Source organism: Durio zibethinus, chromosome 12 (genome assembly GCF_047325235.1).
Source record: "Durio zibethinus cultivar Kanyao isolate XHJ-2024 chromosome 12, ASM4732523v1, whole genome shotgun sequence".
Lineage (NCBI taxonomy): Eukaryota > Viridiplantae > Streptophyta > Magnoliopsida > Malvales > Malvaceae > Durio > Durio zibethinus.
Genome location: NC_143173.1, coordinates 19395816 through 19413859, shown reverse-complemented (window position 1 = coordinate 19413859; position 18044 = coordinate 19395816). Strand labels below are relative to the sequence as shown.

The 18044-nt window shown below is 29.3% G+C and overlaps 1 protein-coding gene and 1 pseudogene across 1 annotated transcript; both read left to right on the top strand.

The window, feature by feature from the left end:
* The first annotated feature begins 383 nt into the window (after positions 1-383).
* On the top strand, positions 384-4306 carry LOC111297724 (tryptophan N-monooxygenase CYP79A68 pseudogene; annotated as a pseudogene).
* Positions 4307-10749: 6443 nt separating this feature from the next.
* Positions 10750-13163, top strand: LOC111296751 (tryptophan N-monooxygenase CYP79A68-like). Its single transcript, XM_022891195.2, has 2 exons — positions 10750-11889; positions 12479-13163. Exons 1-2 carry the CDS (start codon positions 10855-10857, stop codon positions 13118-13120), a joined length of 1677 nt encoding a protein of 558 aa, XP_022746930.1. The 5' UTR covers positions 10750-10854; the 3' UTR covers positions 13121-13163.
* Positions 13164-18044: the final 4881 nt, after the last annotated feature.

Genomic DNA, 18044 nt, shown 5'->3' with positions numbered 1-18044 from the left:
TTTTAATTGATTCAATGCTAACACTTTTATTAATAATGAAATGAAGGAAATAGCACAAAAGTTTTCAATAATTTTTCATTTTGTTTCAGATTCAGCAAAAGTATATATTAAAGAACCTCTGAGTGCAACAATTGCTTCTTTCTAATATCAAATTCTGCCCCTATGCTCATAAAAAGAAATACAAAACGATAAAATGAAAGAAAAAAAGAAAAACCTTCTAGTGTTAGAAAATTCACAGCCAGCTTTCCTGGAACATAAGTAGGAAGTAAGAAAGGTCAGAAATACCCTTCTTTATAATTATTGTTGGAAAGTGGGAGGGAGCTGCAGGGAATTGGTGGTGAAAGAAGGAGGGAGTTGTGCGGGGCAAGGGGTGAGAGAGACTAATGACGATTGCGGTGACGATGACGGGCAATATTTGCAAGGTAAAGAATGGTAATGGTGGTGGTGGATCTGGGTTTAGCGGGAGGAAAGATGTTTCATTTTCGAGCGGATCACCTCTGGTGATTCTTTGCGGGTAATTTTATCCGACCCAGCCATGTAAGTAATTTTAATCTAAATGTTGAATGAATAATTAGTAATTTTGTTTTATTTCTACACCTTGATGTTGAATTTTGGCGATAATTTATGAATTAATAGGCACTGTTAACTGCAAGTTCATGTAGTTGTGAATTTTACAAACTAGTGAGCTTCAGCCGAGATTATGAGGTTCAGGAAAGTTGATATTAGTAGTGTATGCTGCTGCAGCAAGTTACGTATGCTATGCTGCAAGGCTAGGGAACAAGTAGGGCTATGAAGAAATTTGCTTCCTTTTAGCGAAGTTGGTACATTTGTTACTAATATAATTGAGCAACGACTTTTGGTCCAGCACATGGTTGAAGTCTTGTATCCTGGTGCATTATCTATCATGGGCTTAGTTCTAATCATTTGTGGCTCCCATTTTTCTTTTGCCAATAGATTTCTTTTTTTTCAAACTTTGTCCCCTAATATGGAGAGTGATACTTAGTACCTAAGTTTCTTGCAAAAAAATCATGATAGGCTCAAAAAGGGTAGTAAATGAATGATTTTACTTTTTGTACAAAAAATAAAAGAAATACGTCTATTTCTCTTTTCAAATGTGAATTTTTTTTTTTTTTTGAAAAATCTCTATTGAATGAAATCAAGCTTGCGGATATAAAGGATTACATTCTCCTAAAATGGTTTTATTTTTGCCTTTTGCTGAATAAGTAAAGCATGTTAACTTTAATTCACCCAATAGATTAGGGGCCTAAGTCATCAATCTCATAAATAAGAATGACATTTTCAAGATTGAATCCCAAATTATTGTCACAATTGTCTAAATATTCATTACTTGGAGTATGGGAGCGAGTAAAGCATGATGGGATACATAAAAGTAATGATAAAAAGAAGAAAGTACAATAAAATGCACTTTGCCATTTTATTGAAATGCAAGATAAATACAAGATAAACACATAAAATACCTCCCTAAAGTTCATTACTTCTTTAAGAAAACTCCTAAAACATCTTCTCAAAATCATGCCCGTGTATTATTGAGCAAAATATTTTCAGTGACATTCGACCCTTCATTATCATCAAATTTTATCAAACCAGCATTAATGAGACTTGTACCTTATGCTTTAGGACAACACAATTCGCTTTTAAGTAACCTGTGATTCTATAATGGTAGTCACATTGAGTATTAGTATCATTTAATTTTGGAGAAGGAGGTTTTATTGGTTCAACATTAATAGGGGCTGGCAAATGATTTTTCAATAAATGTGACAGCAAGTCTATGTATGTTATAGGATTAAGATCAAAAGAAGCCTTTTTTTTTGTGCTTCCCTCAAATTGTTGGTTTGATTATTAGGTTTTGAGGTTGTTTGGAGCCAAGTCTATAATATGTCGGTATTGGGTAATGAACGCTTTTGCAATTTTTTCCATGAAGTAATACAAGTCTTGTTTAGCTGGACATACCACCTTGCGGTAAAACCAATATGGCTGTCATGGAATACGTGAAGCAATAACTTTTTGTCACTAGTATAACCAACCATTTTTTAATTGTACATAGTGAGATGAGTCACTAGATACTTAGTACCATCATATTTTTTGAACTCTGGAACTTTAAATTTTAGTGGTGTAACAACATCAGGAACCAAGCAAAGTCTGGCCGTAGCTATAAAACCGTAAAAATCTATTCCTTTTATAACTTGTAATCTCTTATCCAGCAAATTCATCTTTTGCTCAAATTTGGAGTCTTCTAAAGCTTCTACTACTTTCAACTTCAGCTTTTCCTTCTCTTACAAGTCATTCAGATTGGGAACTTGTACTAGTTATATTGCCTTTTTTTCTAAAAATAAGATTGACATAACTCTAAAAATTCTCCCGCGTTGATGCGAAAGGCATTCTAAGGTAGGTATATCCTGTTGGGAATGAGAATTACTGTAGAGGAATTTCTTGAGTGGATTGAGCTTGAGATGGACCGTACCTAAAAGGGTATAAGGGGTCAACAATATTTTATGATAAATGGTCATGGGTGCTGGCATCTTCTTCCATAGCTTCCTTTTTGTTCAACTTGTTTAGGGCTTATAAGATTTTACTCAACTTCCTTTGAGTTCTTCTTGGCCTTTTCTATTTTCTCAAAATGATTTTGTGTTCTCTTGCTCCATCTATCTTACTTGAACTCAAGTGTTATACTGGTGGTAAGTTAATTGAGCTGAGTTCTTAAATAATTGAGCTATCCTTAAACCTAGACCTGGCAATTTCAAACACAATATGGTGATAGACATGAAATTGATACAAATAAAAAATACAAGCAAAATCTATAAATAGGTTTAACAAAACCAAAAAAATGTATTTTATGTTTTTTTGTCGATATGAACTATGACAGATAATTTTGTATAAAACACAGTACGAATACATCAACTTTAGTATTTTACACTATATAAATACACAAATTGTCAGGTCTACTTAAATTTGTGTACCATTATTTTAAAATTAGTGCACTATTCATACAAATGCAATGTATGAGAGATAATGTTTGTCCCTTTTAAAAATTTCAACAAAAAAATAACATTTTTTTTTCCATAGAATCAAACTAGACGTTTAGTGGGTTTCATGAAAGCTTTTGTTGAAAATAGCTTTAGGGTAGGTATTTTATGCAATATATATGCACGTTTATGAATATACAAGCAATGAAATTGGTTAATTAGCTTAATATAAAAATAAGTCTATTAGCACAAATAGAATACAATAATATGATCCTAAACATTGGGTCAATTATAAAGGATAAAAGAAACATGGCTCTACCTATAAATTAGGCTCATAAAGTTGACTATATGTGGTTTGGGTTAACTCTTAAGGTTTCAAAATTGTTCCTTACATCATTGTCCATCACAAACTAGAGCAGCTCTCATGATTTTGCCATCTCCAGCCTTTTTCTATTTCGTTCAACACATGTCTTAGTCTTTCTGTTTGCACTCCTTGTCCTTTTCAAATTGAAAGGCAACACTAGAAATGAGACCCCAAACCAAGCACCTCTCCCACCAAGGCCAACTCCCTGGCCAGTCATTGGAAACCTCCCTGAATTATGGAAAAACAAGCCTGCGTTCAAGTGGATTCTTGGCCTCATGAAACAACTCGACACTGATATTGCTTGTATCCGCCTGGGAAACATTCATGTTATTCCAGTCACTTCACCTGAAATTGCTCAAGAATTCTTGAAAAAGTATGATGCAGTTTTTGCATCGAGGCCTATTACGATGGCAACTGATTATGCTTCTCGTGGTTTCTTGTCAATAGCGTTTGTGCCATGGGGAGATCAATGGAAGAAAATGAGAAAATTGGTTGTTTCTAACATAATTAGTCCACAAAGACTTAGCTGGTTACTCCACAAGTGAAACGAAGAAGCTAATAATCTTGTTAGGTTCATTTACAACCAATGCATCAACAATGAAGCTGATATTTCCAATGCATCCGTTGTAAACCTAAGACTTGCAACCAGGCAATATACAGGAAATGTCATCAGGAGAATGATGTTCAACAAAAGATACTTTGGAAAGGGCAAAGAAGATGGAGGGCCTGGACACGAAGACGAAGAGCACATCGAATCTCTCTTTACTGTTCTCATGCACATTTGCTCTTTCATCCTATCAGACTATGTACCTCGGCTGAGACTATTAGAATGCTTGTAAAAAAGATTCATGCTAAGATAGTATCAGTATGTAATTAGCGAATGGCACCGAAATAAGAACTACAAACCATAAAACAATTTGTCAAAGTATATATTGATGCAAATATGTCATAACAATTGGACGGCAAAAAATGGTCTAAAATCACGAAAAAAGTTAGGACTTCTCATAGCCAGCCTATTTACAAAAGCTCCAAAGCTAACCGAGATCTAAAAGGTCCATAGTTTAATCAAATTTTCAAATGCTTTCTAGCTCTTGGCATGAAATGTGGAACATCGAATCTTTTTTCCTAAAAGCATAGAGTTAGCAAAGGTTTTGACTTATCATTGATAGGCAACCTATTTTTCCTTTTTAGTTGCATCCTACAACATAAAAGGATAATATACTTGTTTTTTTACTGAAATTATCGTGAGATTTAATTTTTAATTTGACATAATTACTAGAAAACTTTCAAGTTCAAAGTGACAAATACTTATCTAATCAGTGATTTTGATTATGGGTTTATTAAACTCTGTAACAACTGAACTAAAAGTTAGAGTGTTTAAAATGAAACTATTCATGTCATTGTTTTTATCCAAAATAAAGAATTCCAACCAATTAACCCCATTGTGTCAAACCTAATAAGCCCCATTCCAATCCAATCATGCATTGTAAATAAAAATATATTGTTTAATTTGGTATAGTAAAAAGAAAAAGCTTTATTTATAGAATATAAAAAATATAAAAAGCTTTTTTAGTATTTTAGCCTAATTTTTAATTGTTACCAACTTTGAATCAATATTTGCTTACCAGAAGTATATTTCATCCCAAAAATTCATAATGAGGTGATCTTTAGAACGATCTCTTATTGCAATATTCTATTCTAACCAAACAATTGTAGTATTACACTCCCAAAAAACTACTTTTTTCTTTTAATAATTATATTTATAGTATTCTACTTTCATCATTTTTGAAAATTAATTATGTTGGTTTATCCCATTTAAAATAACAATATAAATACATTTATTTAAATTTTGCAGACTAAGAGAGCAAAGGAATTTACCTTCAGGAAATGGTTTTTCATTAGAGATTTGATAGGCATAGTGCATACTTCCAAAAGATAATTGAACTTGAAGAAAGAATACAAAGAACCACAACTAGACAACATTTTTCACATTTAATTTTTGGTACAAAATCAAATGAGGAAATAAATTATTATATGTAGTGTAGAATAAGACAAGCTATTTTGAATTCTTAACAAATTGTTTTAAAAAAATGTTTTTTTTAAGCCTCACTTTACAATTAAAATACATACTAAATAAAAAAAAAAAAAAAGGTGATAAATATGCTTGGTACTCTACTATTATATGTATCTTCAAAGCTATTATCTTCATATGCATATAGGAAATTTTTCACATTTTTTGCATCATCTCGTTTACAATATACCAAATGTTCCAATATAATTTCATTGCTTCCTGCATTTGGTGAGATAATAGAATCATGTTAGATTAATTATTTTAAAACATTTTAATAAAGCTTTGATAATTAAAATAATTATATCATACTCTGAAAAAACTTTCTTTTGTAAAAGTGTACATGACACCCCCTTTTCTTCAACTCACACAAAAAAAAATTATAAAAACAAAATAACTTACCATATTTTTGAACTATGATACTTGATGCATGATTCCACAAATATTTTTAGCAAATAATTTAAGAGTAAAATGAAAACAACAATTTAAAATACTTTTGAATATCGACATGTAAAAACGTTTGGAAAACCAAAGCAGTCCAACTTACTTCTTTGGTTTCAATACTTTATATTTCAATTTGATCAACATTTAACAAAAAAAAAAAAATCAAAGACAGTTTCTTTTCTCTGAAAATAGAAGACATGAATCACTGCAAATACAAAGAATAACTTTTTGGGTGTAAAGAATAAAACTTTTGAGTCTGAATTTTAAATTTTGAGTGTACTTAGACAATGAATAGATAAAGTATTTTACCCGTCATAAATTATTTGGCTGTTATTTATTTTTATAAAATATAAAAAAGGTTTTTATTTTAATATATTTAATATTAAAAAATTTTATAAAAGTAAAGGTTTATAATTTTTAATGTTAAAAAATTAAAAAAAATTAAATATAAAAATTTTAAATTTAAATATTAAAAAAATATAATTTTAGAACATTCTTAATATGATGGACAAAGAAAATGACATGAAAGAAATAATTATTAAGCAAATAAAAGCTTTAGATAAGAAAAAAAAAAAAAACGTTTGCATGGACAATATTGTTGAAAGCGAAGTAAACATGGCAACCTTCTGGTGTGTGGTCTGTATTATTTCTAACCCATGCGAGAGACACGTATTTGACTTTATTACAACTTCCGTGCACCTTGCATAATAATTCATTTTTTGTTGGACTCAAACAAATTTGGAAGCACTGCGTTTTTCCTTCTTCTTACCAAGCGTTATGTATCGTATTCAAAGGGATGTGACTTAGGCATATTAATTTTATTCTTGTCCACTAAAAAATGTGGTTACCCTTTCTTTCTCTTCATTTTAGAAAAAAATAAATTATAAAACAAAACAGCTAGTTCAGCTCGTCATATAAAGGGGAACAAACTGTATAGATTAGTACGATTCAATTTATAATTACGATACTGCATTGATGATATTAACCCTTCAAAGAAAGAATAGGTACAGCTAATCTATATACAGAACCCAAATTAAACATCAATTTTTTTGCAACTCATTTAATACATCAAGCCAAGTTTTTTGTTATAATTTATCAAGCCAAACCTAACTAGTATTGAAATGGTTATAGAAAAAATAAAAATAAAAAAAAGAATTAAGTTATTTCAAAAAATATATATTTTAGGTGCAAAAAAAAAAGTTAATCCACTGCAAAATTGAAACTTTCTTTTATATATATATTTTAATAAAAAAAACAATAACTTGAAAATAAAGGAAGAAATTATAAATACTAAAATTTAAATTCATACTTGTTTGATATTACTATTAAAAGTGATGATATGAACCAATTGAAGTAAATTTTCTTCTATATTTTAATAATTTACTCACAAATTATATTATTTTTTCATCACAAGTTTGATTGCTTTGATTCTCGTCATGTTACCAAAATTTGACTTATCGCAGTTGAAGTAATATCCAATGAATTTAATTTATCAAACTCACTAATTTAACTTTCTATTTACCAGACTATTGTATACTAATAATTATTAACGGATCAATATAACTAGTCTGAACATCCATTTCATTGAATTTAATTTATTAAGCTCACCAATAAATACATTTTTTATTTTTGTTAAATTTATTCATAATTTTTATTAAAATTTTAAATCATGTCTTTTTTATTTTTTATTTTATCATTTGCACATTATATCGTTGTATAATATTTTAAATTATCAAATTTAATTATTATTATCATTATTATTATTATTATTATTGTAAGTTACTTTCATGGGTGGTTGGTAACGGGAACCAAAGGGGGCCTTGGCCCCCCAAAATTTTCTAAACACCCTTTAGCATGTATATTAAATACATTTAAATTAGTCTTCTAAATTAAAAATATTAATTTTATTATTTTTTATGTTTTACAACTTAACTTTATGTATTGCAATTTAAGAGATAATCAAATTGCATTAATATTTGTTCATTTATTGTATCCAATAGTTATGCAAATTCTTAAAATCAAGAAATTTGTCACCATTTTTAAATGAACTTAACAAAAATCAAATTAATTTTCCAACTTTTTCAACAAGATTCAAGTTTTTCACCAAGCATCAAATGTGTTTTTCTTTTTTTTTTTTTTTGGGTACAAGAAGTGAAGTCAAAGTTTATAAGATTTAGAGAAATAGAGATTTAGCTTATGCAATTAGTAATTCTATGGTTAATTATAAATCATATTATTGTTATAAAAATAATATTGTCATAATAGTATTTTTGTTTTATAATTTTATGAGCTTATCACGATTTTATTAATATATTATTTGCATATATATATATTAATAATATGATAAGATACGCTTTTAAAAAAATAAAATAGAATATATTATATATGATTAATTAATCCCTCAAAATTTTAGGTCAAGAACCATCACTGGTTTGTTTTTTTTTTTTTTTTTCATTAAAGCTTGGTAAACCTCATTTAAAAAAAAAATGTATTCATCAGCGGGCAAGCACACGTGAAACACATGAATTAAAACCCAAAATCCACACATTTTTTAAAAAAAAAAAGGTAAAATATTATTTCCATAAATGAAGATACGTAAGCCGGATGACTTTGAAATTTTACATTCAATTCAATGAATTGGTTTATCAAAAAGGAAAAATCAATGAATTGAAGGCTTGTAATATGGAATCGAACATGCTGTCTCTTTTGATGTAACAAAATATTCATAATATCTAAAATAATCAAATAAAAAGAATTATAACCTTATCTCATATATTTATCTTGAAGAAAGCTTAATCAAATAATAAATGAAGATATAAGAAAATAAGAAAGAAAAAGAAAATGAGTACCAATAACCATATATGTGTTGTGTTGATAGAGTATTTAACTCTTGGTTAATTTAAAAAAAAAAAAATCATGAGAGCTTTTAATTTTTTATGGCATGAAATAAAAGTTACTTTTATTTCATTATAATTATACACATAAAATCTTGAAGAATAATGAAAAATGTCCAAGTGTTATAATTTTTAAATTAGGGTTGGCCCAATTATTTGTTTTCATGTTTATCTAAATAAATCTTTGTAACCTTTCAAAAGAAAAAAGTTTAAGTATTTTTTATAAGTTAAACCATTCAATTAAAAAATTTTAATAAAAATTGAATATTTTATACTATTAAGATTCTAATTATAATAAAATAAAAAATTATAATCGGAGTTTTATATGATAAAATATCAAAACTTTAATTTTTTTAATAAAATTCAAAATTTTATTTAAATATTATCTCAAAATAATAATCAAATAGTAACATTAAAATGTCATTGAGGAGGATATGGGAAAGGTAAAGTATTCTCTATCCAAATCCTTATATTTTTATATTATACACATCTCTATATCTATATTCAATGTGTATCTTAAATTTATCTTTATTTTCATCTTCACGGGCATTTAATGGGTATTAATAATAATTCCCATACCCATAACTTTTTTAAAAATTAAAAAAAAAAATTTATTTTTTATTTTTTTATTTTTTTAGTTTTTTATTTTTTTATTTTTTTTATTTTTTTTATTTTTATCTTATATATTTAAGTATTTTTTTTATAAATATACATTAATATATATATATATTTCAATCAAAATTTATGAATTCTAATTAATCTAAAATAATAAATTATATTATTTAATAAAAAATCAATTTACTAAATATATATATATGTAAAATATGAGTTCGGGGTTGGTGCTATATTACCTGTCCACATCCTTATATTTAATAAAAATTTATAATCATACCCATTTTCATCTCCACCTTCTTACCTATTATGTAATATTTATCCTTATCTCAATAAATCAAGGGGTTTAGTTATTCATCAACACTAGTTTTGCTTCATCTTCTAGCATAGGTTTAGGAGCTTTCAACCAAACGAGTATTCTAAAAAAAGTTAACAAGGAATTCCATTAATGAAATTATATCAAAATCAACAAGTCAAGTCAAGTAATGAAACTATAAAACCAATTGAAAGGCTGGTGGTCACGGGCAGTTGCGAGCAGTCACAGGCTCAAAGGTTCAAAGGTCGGCTATCACAGGCTTAAGGGCTTAAGGTCATTGGCTCATGGGCTCAAGGGCTGGTGGCAGTGAGGAGAGGGCAGCACAGGCACAGGTCGATGACAAGGACTGAAAAAAGAAGAGGAGAGAGAAATAAAAGTTAAGGATTTCAATCAAGAAAGAAAGCTAAAGGGGAATGGGATTTTTAAATTTAATTGATTTTTATTGACGGATTATCAACGAATTTTTCATTGGTAATTCAAAAATTTTTTAACTTTTAACGATGAATACCAACGAAATTCGTTAGTATTTTTTCCTTTTAGTGGCTGATTACCAACATATTTCGTTAGTACTTAAAAAATTTCTCTTTAATTTAATTCAAATATATATTTTTTTTATTTTTTAAACCAAAATTTTTTTATCGATTAAATAAATCTATTGGTAAAACTTTTAGCAATAAATTATCGATAAATTTTTTTTATTAGTAAAAAATATGTCAAATCCTTATTTTTCTTGTGATAACTTCACTTACGAAATATCGATGATTTTTTTTATCGATAAATTTTATTGATATTTTATTAGTAAATTATCAATAAAAAATTTCTAAATTATTTTTTAATTTTTGTTTGTAAACCATCAAAAATCTTTCAATAATTACTGATGAAAAATTTTCGTCCATGAAAATCTATCAATATGAAAAAAGAAAAAAAAAAACAAATGCCAAAATAACTAACAAAACGACACTTACTATCTAGTGATTTTAACAAGCTCTTAAATTTCTAACAAAGTACAATGAAGTCCAAACAGTGTTTAAACCTCTCTCTCTCTCTCTCTCTCTCTCTCTCTCTCTCTCTCTCTAATCTTTATATATAGATCTACCTATCATCCATTTTGTGTAGACAAGTATACAAATAGACAGACGGACGGAAGAAAAGTTCTGTTTAATTGTTAGGAAATGGATAACTCCTCCACTAATATTTCCTCCCCGTTTCTTCTGCTGCCTTATCGGAGCAGCTCTCATGATTTTACCGTCACTAGCCTTCTTTTATTTCATTCAACACATGTCTTAGTCTTTCTGTTTGCATTCCTTGGCCTTTTCAAATTAAAAGGCAACACTAGAAATGAGACCCCAAACCAAGCACCCCTCCCACCAGGGCCAACTCCCTGGCCAGTCATTGGAAACCTCCCTGAATTATGGAAAAACAAGCCTGCCTTCAGGTGGATTCTTGGCCTCATGAAACAACTCGACACCGATATTGCTTGTATCCGCCTGGGAAACATTCATGTCATGCCAGTCACTTCACCTGAAATTGCTCGAGAATTCTTGAAAAAGCATGATGCAGTTTTTGCATCGAGGCCTATTACGATGGCAACTGATTATGCTTCTCGTGGTTTCTTGTCAATAGCGTTGGTGCCATGGGGAGATCAATGGAAGAAAATGAGAAAATTGGTTGTTTCTAACATTATTAGTCCACAAAGACTTAGCTGGTTACTCCATAAGAGAAACCAAGAAGCTAATAATCTTGTTAGGTTCATTTACAACCAATGCATCAACAATGAAGCTGATATTTCCAATGCATCCGTTATAAACCTGAGACGTGCAACGAGGCAATATACAGGAAATGTCATCAGGAGGATGATGTTCAACAAAAGATACTTTGGAAAGGGCCAAGAAGATGGAGGGCCTGGACATGAAGAAGAAGAGCACATCGAATCTCTCTTTACTGTTCTTATGCACATTTACTCTTTCATCCTATCAGACTATGTACCTTGGCTAAGACCATTAGATTTGGAAGGTCATGAGAAGATTGTAACTGAGGCTCTGAGAATTGTCAACAGTTATCACTATCCGATTATTGATGAGAGAGTACAACAGTGGAGAGAAGGGAAGAAGAAGGAACCTGAAGACCTTCTTGATGCCTTCATTTTAGCAAAGGATTCAAATGGGAAGCCAGCATTTTCAGTTGAAGAGATCAAAACCCAATGCACGGTGAGATTCTTAATTACACGTCTAAACACAATACTACCTTTTAGCTTGCATGTGTTTTTATTTATAGTAAAATTAATGTCTAATTATGCCATAAGGTTTCTATACTCTGCAAAATTTTAATATCTATATTATAATTTATATAAATTTAGTTATTATATTATTTTCATTTTATAATCTTAATTTAATTACTAATTTTGTCAGCTTTTTGTCATTAAAAGTGTTAACATCAACATCTCATCATCACCTTAGCAAAATTAATTGTCACATTAATATTTTTAACGATAAAAAATTGATAAAATTAATAATTAAACTAATATGATCAAATCAAAATAATAGAATGACTAAATTTATATAAATTACAGTATAATAATTAAATTTTAAATTTTCATAAAACATAAAATCTTCTGACAAAATTTAATTTAAATTAACTAAATTAATCAACTTGTATACTAAAATGGAAGGATTATGGAGCTAATTTTTAATTAATTTCACGTACAAATTAAATAATCACGTGGTATTTGGTGGTGATGGATAAAATTTTTTGGCTAACTAAATTAAGTATGGTGATCCTTATTTGATATATATGCAGGAACTGATGCTTGCAACAGTAGATAATCCTGCTAATGCAGCAGAATGGGCTATGGCAGAGATGCTCAACAAACCTGAAATTCTCCAAAAGGCCTGCCAGGAAATAGACAGTGTTGTTGGAAAGGACAGATTGGTTCAAGAAGCCGACATTCCAAAACTCAATTATATAAAGGCTTGTGCAAGGGAAGCTTTTCGGCTTCACCCCATTGCACCCTTCAACGTTCCTCATGTCTCAATAGCCGATGCCACAGTTGCCGGCTACTTCATCCCTAAAGGTAGTCATGTCCTGCTCAGCCGAACAGGCCTAGGCCAGAACCCGAAAGTTTGGGACGAGCCATTGGAATTCAAACCTGAGCGGCATTTGAAGGATGGTTTGAGTGATAAAGTCGATCTGACAGAGCCGGAACTGAGGTTCATTTCGTTTAGTACTGGAAGGCGCGGGTGCGTAGGCGTGGCTCTTGGGACTGAAATAACTGTAATGCTGTTTGCCAGGCTGATTCAAGGTTTTACATGGAACGTACCACCTAATGAATCGAAAATTGACCTCTCTGAATCGGAAGATGATCTCTTCTTGGCAAAACCATTGCATGCACTTGCTAAACCACGCTTGCCTACTGCACTCTATACTCAGCTTGACTACTAGTCAAATTTAAAAAAGCTTTAGTGCTACAGTACTATACTAAATCAACTGTAACGTGGACATAAAAATAAGACATGTAATCATCTTTAAGAGATGAGATTCAGTATGTTTAAAATTTAAAATCCAACACGGGCAACCTTATGTTATTACTTTATATGATTCTGATTTCCATTAATAATCTAGCCATGCAAGTTGAGTTTCCCTGATTCAGCCAAGCAGTAGCTCCTTTTTTTTTTTTTGACCAATTGGAATTGAAGGCACACATACTTATACCAAGTGATGTTCAGAAGTCCATGGAGAAATAATACTAGGAAAAAATGCCAATTAAACGTAACTTGCAATCATTCTCAAAAAATTTTAACTTTTGGTAGGGTTAAAAAGCTTTACTCCCTTTTGTGGTATCTTGTTTTGATTTTGCAAAAATTTTAAGAAATTTTAAAATGAATTTTGACTTTTATTAATTAAATTTTTTTTTCAAATTACCCTTATATTGAAAAATAGAAAAAAGTTTTTCATATAGTTAAATGGTAATAAAAAATTAAAAATAAGTTTTTTTTTTTTACTTTTTAAATTAATGAAACATTTTTTAGGCAAGTAAAAATATACAAACAAAATATTATTTATTGGACGGGGAGAGCACTATTATAGTCTTATTTCATTTATATTCAATGTCCTTCTATGTTTTTAAATATTACTACAAAATTTATGGCACTATGCAATTAATATTTCCATATAGTACATATAATAAAAAAAAATAATAATATGATAAGTTATTAAATTTTAACATGTGATAAACCAAAAATAAATATACCTTTTTAAGGTTTAAAAAATGCCAATTAACCTCTCTAACCATTTTAGGGTTAATTTCGAAGTTAAAAGCTTTTTTTTTTTTTTTGAAATCTCTATTCCTTCTTTAATTTTCATCCCATTAATAAAGTTGATTTGAAAATTAACAAAAGAAAACACAAAATCCTAAACCCTAAATTTATTTGTACTCTAACCAAAGAGTATATATTTGTCCAAAATAGTATACCACGCACTCAGATGGTGTCCAAAAGCTGATGAGGTTTGGAGGATTCTACAATTTGATAACGGGATCGTGAGTATCTTGATTGATATAAAGAACTGGATAAACAATTTTTGCATGACTGCCACACCAGATCAGAGGCAGGCCGTCATGATCACGGCTTGGAGCATATGGAGGAAACGTAATAAAAAGGTGCATGGAGGCACTGAGAGGAGCGTGCAGGAGGTGGTAAGGCACATGACAAATTACAGCTTAGAATACAATGCAGCCCAGTGTCATCCACCAAGAGCTATCACAGTGGTTACGAGATGGAGGCCCCCTGACCCGGACAAAGTAAGGTTAATTTTGATGGGGCGTTTGATAACCAGTTGAAAAGAGGAGGGATTGGAGCAGTGATCAGAGATGATAGGGGGAACTTGTTGGGAGCTGTAGCGAGCATGTTGCTGTTCTCTTCAGGCTCTTTTCAGGTGGAGGACCAGGCGGCATGCCAAGCTCTCTAGTTTGCTTTGGAAATGGGGTAAGAGAGTTATATTGGAAGGAAATAGCGTTACAGTGGTGAGGAGCTGCGAAACAATGATCTGGACCTTTCACCAATAGGTAATATAATTGTGTAAGGTAGGGATCTGTTCGCTTGCTTGGAAGAGAGCGATATATTGTACATTCCTAAACTAGGAAATAGAGTGGCCCATGGCCTAGCTAAGAAGGAGCTTAAGTGTACCGGCAGACAGGCTGGGACAGGTGAGAGCCCAGGCTTTATTGTACCCTTTTTACAGTTGGAAACTATTTCCTCTGTTTGATGAGAAGTAAGATTTTTCCATATATATATATATATATAATATATAATAAATGAATTACGTAAAATTATCTTAGGAGATATTTGGTTCTTAAAATCGTATTTTTCGAAGAAAAATATAATTTCTAAAAAATATATAATACTTAAATTTTTAAAAAATATATAATACTTAAATTTTTTTTTTACTTTTAGAGTATCACGTATTCAGATTCATTCATTTGGTGAGAAAAAATTCACATATATTAAATTTTAAATAATTATTATAATCTCATTCACATATATAATGATAACATAAATATCGAATTTTTAATTGAAAGAGATTTTTTAAAGTTTTTTTGTTAAAAAATACCTTGAATAATCCTTATAAAAATTTAAATTAGATTATTCAAAGTGTTTGTAGCCAAAAACACATTGAATAATCCCTTTCAATTTTTATAAAAGGATAATTGAAGGTATTTTTTATCAAAAACACTTTCAATAATCCCCTTCAATTTTTTAGAGGAGATTATTCAAAGCATTTTATGCAAAAAAAACTCTTTCAATAATCCCCTCTCGTTTTTTGGAGGATTATTTAAGGTGCTTTTTACCAAAAAATGTTTTAAATAATTTCTTACAAAAAATTAAATAGGGTTATTCAAGTATTTCTAGTCAAACGATTTGAATAATCTTTTTCAATTAAAAATTAGAAGGGATTATTGAAAGCATTTTTGACAAAAAAATACCTTTAATAATACCTTTTTTTATTATTATTCAAGGTGTTTTTGCCCAAAAAAACTCATTGAATAATTCCCTCTTTTAAAAAAAAAAAACTTTGAATAATCCCTTAGAAAAAATTGAATAAGGTTAGTCAAGGCGTTTCTAGCAAAAAATATCTTGAATAATCTTTTTCAATTTTTATGAAGGAATTATTCAAAGCGTATCCAACCAAAAATACCTTCAATAAACCCCTTTAAAAAAAAATTTGGGGATTATTCAAGGCATTTTTTAGGCAAAAATGTCTTGAATAATCCCTTCCTTTTTTTTTTTTTAGAAAACACCTTAAATAATCCCTTAGAAAAAATTGAATGAGGTTAGTCAATGTATTTTGACCAAAAATGCCTTCAATAATCTCCTTCAATTTTTATGAGGAGATTATTCAAAGCATTTTCAGTTAAAAATGCCTTCAATAATCCCTTAAATTTTTATGACGAAATTATTCAATGTATTTTTGCCCAGAAAATGCCTTGAATAATCCTTTATAAAAAATTGAATGAGATTATTGAAGACATTTCTGGTCAAAAGGCCTTGAATAATCCCTTTAAAATTTTTTAAGGGAATTATCCAAGGTATTTTTAGCCAAAAATATCTTGAATAATGGAGATTATTCAAGGCATTTTTGCCTAAAAAATACATTGAATAATCCCTTCCTTTTTTTGAGAGAATTATTCAAGGTTTTTTGCCTAGAAAAAACCTTGAATAATCCCTTCCTTCTTTTAAGAGAATTATTCAATACGTTTTTTACCAAAAACGTCTTAAATAATCTCTTTTAAAATTTTTGAGAGGATTATTCAAAGTATTTTGGCATAGAAAATACCTTAAATAATCCCTTACAAAAAATTGAATTGGATTACTCAAGGCATTTCTGACAAAAAAATGCCCTAAATTAACATTTTTTATAATATCAAAAATCATTTAAGGTTTTTTTTTTTTTGTAAAACGCCTTTAGTGATCACTTTTAAAATTTATTCTCTTTTCTTAAACTTTGAAAACCCAAATAGCTACCACAGTGAATGATAAAAAGTTGCATTGCAACCAACCCCTAAACCATCAACTCATTTAGTTTGCCTTTTGGTATTTTTATCTCTCTCATCGTCATCAACCATCAATAAGTCAATGCCGTCACACCTTTCTTTTTACCGGTATGTGCATATTTTATCTATTTATTGTATTATTTATATTCTTCAATATAGGTTTTTTTTTTCGTTCCTTACTATATATATAAATTTTTTTATTCATTCCACCATCACCTCAGTCACCCAACCTCTTTTTATTGCATGTATGGTGTTTCTTTGTAGTTTTGTTTAAATTTTGTGGTTTGCTTAATGGTATTGTGGAAATTGTGTGTATTTTTTTACTTATCATTTGTTTTGCATGAAACTTTTATTTAAGATGGGAATCATAGCATGGCTTGTACCCATAAATTATTATTAATTTGAAGATGCTTTACGTATAGTGGTTTAGTAACTATAGTATAATATTGGTTATATTTTATTACTGTGTGAAATTTAGAGAGATAATTTGGTGTATTTTGTATAATTATGATCAAAATCATAAATATTATAGAATTCAAAAAATATGTCTCTTTCTACTGAACATGAAGAAAACACACCCGTAGTGAAAAAAAAAAAAAGCAAGAGGACAAAATAAACAAATTCAAATGACTAATATAAAAATTCACGTTGACTTCAATCCAAATGGGCAACCTGTGTTTGATTGAGCTGCCAAGTTCACTAGTCACATTAGAGCAATCATCCATAGTAGCATTTCTATTATGTACCATAATTGGCAACAATATTCTAATGATCTAAATGATCATATATGGGAGTCAGTTATGATATGTTTATTCAACTATTTCATAAAATTTGTTAAATGATCATTTAATTGAAATTCAATGTGTTCATACAAATTGTTTTAAATTTATTAGGAACGGTTTGATGTCCTAAATGAGTATAAAAGCTTGTGTTGCAATCGACTAAAAAAGCATTCAGAGACTTCAAAAATGGATTGACAACCCAATATATTTTACCTTTCATTGATAATAGTGATATGTTGGCTGATCCTCCTTCATCATATGTAGATGTTATCAGTTATCAAGATTGGACGTATTTTATTCGAGATCGACTATTGGAAAAATTCTTGGTATGCATACCTATTATGTTAATTGTTATAAGATTTTATATGGTATATTTGATATCTTAATATGCGATTTACCTTATTTCTTACTTTTTAAAAAAATCAAAAAACAACAAAATAATATTTGGGCCAACAAGTATATCACCATTGAACATTAAAAAAGGGTTAGACAAATGTCAAGCATGATCTTATAAGTATTCACACACTTGTTTTAT